At 42.2% G+C, this 9,300-nt stretch overlaps 1 protein-coding gene across 1 annotated transcript in view; it reads left to right on the top strand.

The window, feature by feature from the left end:
• The first annotated feature begins 1,058 nt into the window (after positions 1 to 1,058).
• The window catches only part of obscna (obscurin, cytoskeletal calmodulin and titin-interacting RhoGEF a), a 39,271-nt gene continuing 31,029 nt past the window's right edge, over positions 1,059 to 9,300 (top strand). Inside the window, exons 1-16 of the mRNA XM_086161754.1 lie at positions 1,059 to 1,213; positions 2,038 to 2,123; positions 2,220 to 2,486; positions 2,671 to 2,832; positions 2,948 to 3,052; positions 3,173 to 3,439; positions 4,796 to 5,065; positions 5,225 to 5,491; positions 5,578 to 5,841; positions 5,936 to 6,202; positions 6,306 to 6,575; positions 6,728 to 6,994; positions 7,109 to 7,375; positions 7,664 to 7,936; positions 8,025 to 8,288; positions 8,419 to 8,685. Coding sequence (XP_086017880.1) covers positions 2,084 to 2,123; positions 2,220 to 2,486; positions 2,671 to 2,832; positions 2,948 to 3,052; positions 3,173 to 3,439; positions 4,796 to 5,065; positions 5,225 to 5,491; positions 5,578 to 5,841; positions 5,936 to 6,202; positions 6,306 to 6,575; positions 6,728 to 6,994; positions 7,109 to 7,375; positions 7,664 to 7,936; positions 8,025 to 8,288; positions 8,419 to 8,685 — 3,517 coding nt within the window. The 5' untranslated portion in view covers positions 1,059 to 1,213; positions 2,038 to 2,083. The remainder of the gene's footprint in view (positions 1,214 to 2,037; positions 2,124 to 2,219; positions 2,487 to 2,670; positions 2,833 to 2,947; positions 3,053 to 3,172; positions 3,440 to 4,795; positions 5,066 to 5,224; positions 5,492 to 5,577; positions 5,842 to 5,935; positions 6,203 to 6,305; positions 6,576 to 6,727; positions 6,995 to 7,108; positions 7,376 to 7,663; positions 7,937 to 8,024; positions 8,289 to 8,418; positions 8,686 to 9,300) is intronic.

The following is a 9,300-nucleotide window of genomic DNA, read 5'->3' as shown; positions in this document are numbered from 1 at the left end:
AATAGGGAAATATTATAAAATGGCCTGGTGGTCCATTGAAAGTGCAATGGGCTCGCTGCTGTGGACAACCATTCCACAGTGATTACAAGTTGTTTTTGTGCTGCGGCAGGTCTTCACAGAGCTGATCCTGTCGATAGGGTTTCACTGGCTTTAGGAGAGTGCAGCACCACATGGGGCTGTCTGTCAAGTAGAGCAAGCACAATACTGAATTGTACCTGCGCTGAACTGTCTGGTTGTAAATGAGGGAGCATGTATCATTTTGTTTTCAAAATCTACAATCGAAAACTCCATCAGTGCCACGTTAATTTCGATAACTGTTACTATATCAGAGCTCCTTTTTGGAGCACTGAGCTAAACAACCTCATCTCTTTCCCTTGTCTCGGTAAATGACCTTGCCGATGAATTCTGATGGAGTGAGATCATGTGCGTGTATGTATGCCGGACTGTGTGACGATGACCCAGTGAAATGAGGGATCCTTATTGCTTCATCTTTTCCTGACCTGTCAGTTGTTGCAGGGCTGGAAACTCCCATGGTCTCTCAGGTTCAGAACACAGACCGCACAGTGTTGTGCAGAGCAGTCTTTAAACTACATCTGGGTCATAAGCTGATCCTTGTTACTTGTGGAAACTTTAGTTTAATGACCACATGTTGAGGAAAAAAAAAGTGAAACGCAACATGCAGATGACTTACACACTTCTGTCCCTTTGATAGAGCAATTTGTCTTTGACTTGAATGCTTTAAGAATTGGTCCCTTACACACTTCTGGAAACCACTTTCGTCCATTTTGTTCAATGTACGCCATATGAATATAATGGTTTTGTCGATGCTGGAAACGATCTGCTGCACAACATTAAAGCTAAAACTATCTTTGCCCTCATACTGACAGAAGGCTATTTTGGAGGTTAGTATGGGGGGAGAGATATGTCAGCTGTTCAGCACGACGCTCCATCAAAGAAGGAAAAAAAGAGAAACCACTATTGACTGTCTGCTCTGAGGAGCGGGACGCAGCTTCCAAATTATGCATCCTTTTCTCTAGAAAGTTTTTTTTTTTTTCATTTCATTTTTTCCCCTTATTTAATAAAATTGAAAATAAGTAAAGACTGGGGCAAAACTTTTACCATGGTGGGTGTTTTTTTTCTTTAATTTTCCAGGCTTTTTTCATCCCCGCTCGTACGAGGATCCCTTCCTTTTAGGAAAACATCTCGGCCGAAGGTAGGAAATTGGCAGGTTATCTGGTGTGTTCCTTTTTGGTGTTAGCCATTTGTGGTGATTTTTTAGTTTCTCTTTCACTTTCTCACTATTTTGCAAATGTTTTACTTATATATTGCACAGAAGCATGTTAACTATTTGTGTTGTATAAATGTCAGCTCTTTCATCAATGAATATATATTTCACACAAGTCAAAGAAAGGGTTTCCAAGGTGGCCATTGCATTAATTAATTAAAAGAATAAACAGAATAAAGCAGCTGTGGAGATTAACTGGTCCCTCTATGAACTCTAGTCTCCGTAACTCACAGTCACAATAACAGGCAGACAATACAGAGTGACCCTCTGCAGTAGTACATTGCAAACCTCATAGGATTTTTGGTAATATGAGGTGGCAACTCTGGAAAAATCATATCAAATATCGTATCAACAATCCGTAGAATGATTAGTTGTCGCTATAAATATACATATATGTTCGTGAGTGTGGTTTCTAATCTCAGGCTGTATCTGTTATGCCCGAACCGATCTCAGCGGTGACAGTCCTCGTCATTACTAAGGAGGTCTAGCATTCCACTATAGGAGAGTCATATCACTTGTTTTCAGTTTGATAATGCCATTATAAAGTGGTGGTTTTGGTTTAAACACCAGCTTAAGCTTGGTTGACATTCAGATGAGCTCATACAATGGTAAAACGTCATCTATCACATGTGCAGAAGTGAGCACCCAAAGTTACCACAAGGCCAAAAGCAAGTAGGAGAGGTGCAAATGTGTTTTGGGCCATTACATTATATAAGTAATGGTAGTTGAAGCACTTTTTTTAATTTCTCAAGCAGGAAGCAAGATTCACAAATTAAATCAGAGAAAAGAGCAAGAGATATGGGGGACAATAAACCCGGAGGGAAAGTAGCTGCTGCAAGTAAGTTCTTTGTTCACAAACATTTGTGCAGCTGGCAGCGTGGGCGCTCAGTGAGAGGGAGACGCTTTGAAATGTGCACGTTCTACTTTTTGCCAGAGAACCGTCTGCAGGTGGTGAAAGGTCTGGAGGATGTGGAGGTGTCGGAGTGCGAGAGCTGCTCATTTGAGGTGACCCTCAATTTGGCCTACATCGAGGGTGTGTGGAGCAGGGATGGGATACGGCTCAAGTCTAAGCCAAGTTGTCGCATCAGCACACATGGAAAGAAACACTCCCTCCTCCTGAGCAGGGTGGCTTTGGGAGACGCTGGCTTGATTACTTTTCAGGCGAATGACATTCAGACCACAGGGAGACTCAGTGTCAGCGGTAAGGTGGTAAAGTACATTGTGCTGTGTTACAAGACCATATTTATTTAAAATATGGCTGAATCATGCTCAGTTATAACATAATTGTTGGGGCAAATTGACAAAGCTGAAATATTTGTTTAAATTATGAAACTGAAAGACAAATGAAAATATAGTGAAGTAGGCTTATTTGATATTTCTGCCAGCTAGGGACATCAGCATACTAAAAGAGCTGGAGGATGTTGATACGATGGAACGCCAACCTGTCCACTTCCTGTGTGAAGTAAACCAGGTTGATGTGAACGGTCGCTGGTACAGAGACAACTGCAGGATCCGGCCTGGAGACAATGTCAAGATAAGACATCAGGGTAAAAGATTTTTTTTTTTTTTTCAAAAGTAAAGAGAATGAACTAAGGAAGGCAGTAGGTGCAACAAATTCCAAGAAAAACAGAATAATGATTATTTTCCCAAATCTAATTCCAGGGAAAACTCACACCTTGTCCTTTAAGTCAGTAAGGCCAGAACATGCTGGAGAAATAACATTCACTGCAGAACGTGTCTCGTCTTATGCAACTCTCAATGTAACAGGTGGGTCACCACGTGTTCCTCTACGAAATTCAGTTGAAGGTATTCACGGGAGAATTTAAGCTTACAGCCATATTATATCCCACACATTACATTTTTTAATCCTGTTATCTCTATCTTTAGAGCTCCCAGTCCAAATACTGCGTCCCCTGAGAGTTAAGATAGCCATGTATCGCCACCGAGGTCTACTGGAGTGTCAGGTGTCACGGCCTAATGCTCGGGTCAGGTGGTTCAAGAACAGGAAGGAGCTTGTATGCAGTCAGAAGTACCAGCTGATTGCCCAGGACGTCTACAGACAGCTGACCATTGAGGATATCTGTTCCTCTGACGAGGATACCTACACCTGTGACGCGGGAGATGACAAAACCACTTGTCAACTGCTGGTAGAGGGTGAGGTTTTTGCTCTAGATAGTCTCTAAAATTATAGATGCAGTAATATTTTTGGTTAGGTTTTGTGACTCCATGGTACTTACGTTCACAACTGACATCACAAAACTTTTTATAGTTTGGAACCTCAATGAAAGTTCAACTGAAGGATTCCCAACCGGCCAATAACCAATTTTAAAATATTACAAGAACTAAGTGAAAATGACATAGGAAACCATTTTTCTATACTTGATAATTTCTGTTGACAGGACTCATTTCATGCAAGATTTGTGGGTTTTGCAAGAATTTGACCAGACAGTTGGAAATCATCTAAAATACTGCTTCATAAGCTTTCACTTACACTGAGAAATGTAACTTAATCCTTAATTGAACATGCTGGCTATTTATCCAAGGATTTTTTTTTTTTTAAATCATTTTACGACTCTTTTAGGCATTAAGTTAATCTATGATTTACATCTAAGATATGAGACATCCAGACCCCTGGGGTAATGTGGGACAGGTTTATGATCATTGGACTCATTCACACAGTCATTGGCTCTGAAGGGCTGACATGGAATACAACATGTTGACTACACTCAGGAAGATGGTCATGACAGTAGGTCTTAATTTATTTGGTAAATTTTGCATCTCAAGAGCACAGTAAGTCTCTGGATGATAGACAGAAGACTTCTGAGTTCCAGAGGAAGCACTTAAAAATACAGCACAATGAGTTAGACAATTTCACTGGCTGTATGTGTCTAAGGAGCCAAACCCGAACGCAGGAACTGAAGTGACAATTTATACAAGTTAACTGAGGTACCGTACACAATCTAAGTACCCGATAGAGGCGATGACATGCGATTTTGGGCATTAAGTGGGCTGGATAAGCTGAATCACTATTCTACCTATCTGACACATTTTGCACTATGACTTAACTCTACAACACATTGATGAAGCCAAGACAAACAAAAATAGTAAATACTATATCCCAGATTATCTATGTTTTGGAACATAATGGCTACCACCTAACAAGTCCAAAAGAGTAAGCGACATATGCAATGATGTATGATGTATTTGCAAGACATAGTGGTGGTGTAAATTATTTAAAGAAAAAATAAGTTATGTTGACATTGGTCAACCCCTTCTATCAAGTGTAGCAATGTTCTTTCTATTAATGGCTGCTTTTCAATACGTAACTAACCATTAGGATCAGAAAGACAGAAAAAAAAAAAATCCGACTTTCAACGTTGTACCCGATTGGGTCTGAAGTTTTCTCTGTCAGAAAAGGCCAAGATGGTGTGAAAAGTATTGTGCTCCATGAATAACCCTGCCTTGCCTGGTATCAGAAAGTGTAATATGTGTTGTGGTACTCCGTTGTAGAGCAGGCTATCAGCATAGTCAAGGGGATGAGCTCGGTGGAGGTGATGGAGCCAGAGCCCGCACTGTTCCAGGTGGAGACGAGCCTAAAGTCAGGCAGGCCACCCAGATGGACGCTCAACGGTGACGTGCTGGAGGCCAGTGCAACGGTGAACATCGACAGGAACGGGACCCTCCACAGTCTCTGTCTCACCTCCACTGATACTTCCATGTCAGGGCCTGTGGTGTTTGTAGCCGGCAAGAGCCGCTCCTCTGCTCAGCTCACTGTGAAAGGTGAGTTACCAAGGTATTTCAGATTTGGGATGTAAACATTTGTGCGACTTTATAGTTCTATCGTTATCCAATGCATGTTAATCAATTTTGGACAGTTTTGAACAGATCCTCGAAATTTCAAAAGCGTTCTTTCAGCTGGTTTCGCTTTTCTCTCTTAAGAGCGACCTCTCCAAATCGCCCGCCATTTGGATGACATGGAGGCAAAGGAGAACAGCTCGGTGACTCTGAGTTGTGAGTTTGCGCCCTCTCCGAGGGTGGTGCGCTGGTTTAAGGGTCGCACGGCTCTGAAGACCTCGAACAAGTACAGCATGAAGAGAGAGGGGAAGCGTGCTGAGATGACAATCCATGGTTTGACCGGAATGGATGCAGGCCAGTACCGCTGCTTTGCTGGGGGTTCAGAGAGCAAATCCCACGTGAAGGTAGAAGGTAGGTCCAATGTGGGTTACTGAAAACTGTTCTATGATGAAGATATTCTGTATTCAACAAAAATATCCCTTTTTTTTTTTTTTTAGTGCGGAGGTTGAAGTTAGTCAAACACCTTGAACCTGTGGAAACTGAGGAGGATGGTGTTGCCACATTCTCATGTGAGCTCAACTATGTGGTCGCCAATGCAGAGTGGTTCCTCAATAATGTCCACCTGTATTGCAACGCCATCAGCAGGATTCAGCACATGGGCACAATGCACAGTCTCACACTGAAAAAGTTGCGTCCACAAGAAAGCATAATCACCTTCAAAGCAGGCGTCCTTTCTGAAACAACAACTTTAAAAGTCAAAGGTGAGCAATGATGAAATCCTCTCTGATATGTAATACTCTGACGTTTGTATAATTCTGAGAAACACAATACTCCTGTGTTGCAAAATGGCACCAGAGCGTCCAGCCGTGTTCCTGAAGTCTCTGGAGGATGCAGTGGGAGAAGAGGAAGGGAGAGTGTGTCTGCAATGTGAAATTTCCAAAGAATCAGTCGTTCCTGTTTGGAGCAAGAATGGTACGGTCCTTTCGGCCGATGACAAACACGAGCTGTGCCAGTACGGGAAGTCCGTGGCGCTGATTGTGCATTCCTTGAGGAAGGATGATGCTGGACATTACACATGTGACCTGGGTACCAGCCAGACCAAAGCTAGAGTTTCTGTTCATGGTAAGTATCATACATTCATACATCTATGACATCAGTACAAATTTAGACGTATAATTGTGACTAAATCTTCACACCTATTCTACTTCTGTGTTATTATCTACAGACTTGCATATCACTATTGTTCAGCGTTTGAAGACAACCTCCGTTCTGGAGGGCGAAAGCTGCATTTTCGAGTGTCACCTCTCTCATCAGCTTGATGAAGACCCATTCTGGACCATCAACGGCCAGGCAGCTGGCACTAATAGTCGTATCCAGGTCATCAGCAATGGCCGCAAGTATAAGATGGCCATTAAAGATGCCGCACTGTCCGACGCAGGAGATGTGGTTTTCACACTTAAAGATCTTACTTGCAGGACAATGCTCTTTGTCAAAGGTGAATACCTGGCTCACTCAGGAGCCTTGTAAAAAGCATTATTTTCTGTTGTTTTTGTATGGTTTTGTTTATGTTTTCGTAGTATATTTGTACATATATTAAAGCCAAAAAGGCAAGTGCGTGTAAATAAACGTTTTTTTTCTCTCCACTAGAACGCCCAGTCTACATTTTCAGGGAACTGCTGAATGTCAAGGCTGTGCCAGGTGAAGACGCAGAGCTGAGCTGTGAAATCACTAAACCTGAAGTTACCATCCACTGGCTGAAAAACGGTCATTTAATTCGACCAAGCGCCAGATATAAAATGAGTGTGGAGAAGCACCTCGCACGACTGGTGATAAGGAACACGACAATCAGAGACTCCGGAGAGTACTGCTGTGAGGCTGAAGGCATCGCCTCTCGTGCCAAACTGGAAATAAGGGGTAGGTGAACGCTTTCACAAAGAAAAGTTCACGAGAATCAATGTTTGCTCATCACCGTGTTTCATCCAAGAATAATTTTGTCAATTGGAATGGCCGACTCGCTTTGTCTTGTAGAGCTCCAGCACACATTTGCAAGAGAGCTGAAGGACACAAAAGCAGAGGAAAAGGGTAAAGTGACCCTGGAGTGTGAGACCAGGCAGCCAGCAAAGAAAGTAACTTGGCAGAAAGGTATGGTGGAGCTGAGGTCCGGTAGGAAGTATGTGACGAGGCAGAAGGGGGTGGTGCTTTCCCTGACCATCAACTGTGTGGAGACGACGGACACGGATATCTATACATGTGACGTTGGCACGATGCAGAGTCGGGCGCAACTGATAGTGCAAGGTGAGGGATAATTCTATACGGCGATGTTATTTCATGTTTTTAAATCTCATTAAAACTTGCCATTCATTCAGATAAAAAAAAATGTTTTGTGATTTCTTGTCAAAACCTTCTTGGTGTTGAGAAGCAATGAACTGAAGAAGCTTCTCGAATGAGGGTGAAAGTCTTAAGAAATTCAAGTCCAGTTGCAACGACAAGAAGATTTCGACAAGATTTCACCATGACCTGGATGACTGAGAGCCTCCGCAGACAATTTTTTTGTGATCGTTTCTTCTTTTGTGATTCCCCCAGGTCAGAAGGTATTCATCCTGGATGAACTAGAGGACGTTGAGTGCCTGGAGGGTGACACAGTCACATTCAGGTGTCGAATCTGTCCGAGTGACTATGCAGGTGTCAAGTGGTACCTGGATGAAACTCTGTTGTACACCAACCAGCTCAATGAGATCCAAACACTTGCTGGGGGTTTCCACACCCTCACGTTTAGACAACTCGCCCGCAAAGACACTGGCACGATCTCATTTGCGGCAGGGGATAAACGATCGTATGCATCGCTGTTGGTTAGAGGTGAGTTTCATTTGCGCGTATTGTATTTGTTTACGACCGGTCGCATTTTATTATGACTTGATTTCGTTACATCTCTTCACATCAACAGAGAGGCGTCCGACAATTTGCAAAGCTCTGGAGGACTGTGAGGCTATTGAAGGGGGAGGGTTGGTTTTATCTTGCGTGACCTCCAAACCTTGTCACATTCTCTGGTACAAAGATGGCTGCCTTATGTGGAACTCTTCAAGGTACTTTGCCAGTCGCTGTGGCTGTGAGGCGCGGTTGACCATTCGAGAGGTGACCAATAATGACGCCGGGGTTTATGAGTGCAGTGCTGGATCTGTCACAACAAGGGCTGTTGTGACAGTCAAAGGTATCAATAACTGGTTTTGTAGTTGACCGCTTTTGCGTTGCTGTGAACAAATGACAGATACATCTGTTTTTTTTAATTTGTTTTCTAATTTTTGCGCAATTGCCTCCTTTTTTTGGTTGTTTCTTTGCAGCGATCATTGCCGAGTTCACCCAGCCTCTCAGATCAATGGAAGCCAAGGAGGGGGAAACTGCAACCCTGACCTGTGAGTTCTCTCTACCAGGGGTCCAGTTACACTGGAAAAAAGGTTCGGTGAGCCTCAGGTCTGGAGACAAGTATGTGATTAAACAGAGAAAGACAATCAATTCTCTTATCATCAAAACCCTGAAGCCAGAGGACTCAGGAGAATATACCTGTCAGTGCAGAGATCACCACACTACCGGGAGCCTTAAAGTACATGGTACGATATATGATTTAGATGTTTTTTTTTATGTTCATTTTTACAGGTTAAATCCCCATTTGGACAAAAACGATGTTGTACTTGGACAGTGCAATGCTGGTCGGATGAGGTTATTATCATTTTCCAAGATCATTATTATCCGTAAATGAATGTCTAAAAGCTGAGATAGAAATTGAAATATGTACAGTGTATTTTGATGTTTATTGTCGATTTAGAACCATCTCTATTTCAATTTTTTTTTTAAATGTAAATACAGAAAAGTTAACAAAACTAAACTGACCCTCGTATATTTCAGATCTTATAGCTGTTAGTTTCCAGCAGAAAAAAAAAAGATCTTATTTGCATATTGTTCAGTCTGAGCGTTCCATAATTTGATATAGTTTAAAAATGCAAAAGTTCTGCATTTTACGATTTACTTTACAAATTTAGAGAAAAACTACAATGTAGAACCTTGAGAACCAACAAACATTTTATTTTATTTTAGGTAATGTCACAGGGAGCTAAATTCACTGACGTTGATGGCCCTCATAGCTTTAACTGAATTTCTTTGCTAATCCTGAGTACAGCCTGGACACCAATACCTGTCTTTAAAAATGTTGTCTTCTTTTTATTTCC

Source organism: Fistularia commersonii, chromosome 16 (genome assembly GCF_037954325.1).
Source record: "Fistularia commersonii isolate RoL2024-O1a breed Wild chromosome 16, RoL_Fcom_v1.0, whole genome shotgun sequence".
In the NCBI taxonomy this organism is placed as follows: domain Eukaryota; kingdom Metazoa; phylum Chordata; class Actinopteri; order Syngnathiformes; family Fistulariidae; genus Fistularia; species Fistularia commersonii.
The sequence above is the reverse complement of the archived record's forward strand: the minus strand, read 5'-3'. Positions and strand labels throughout refer to the sequence as shown.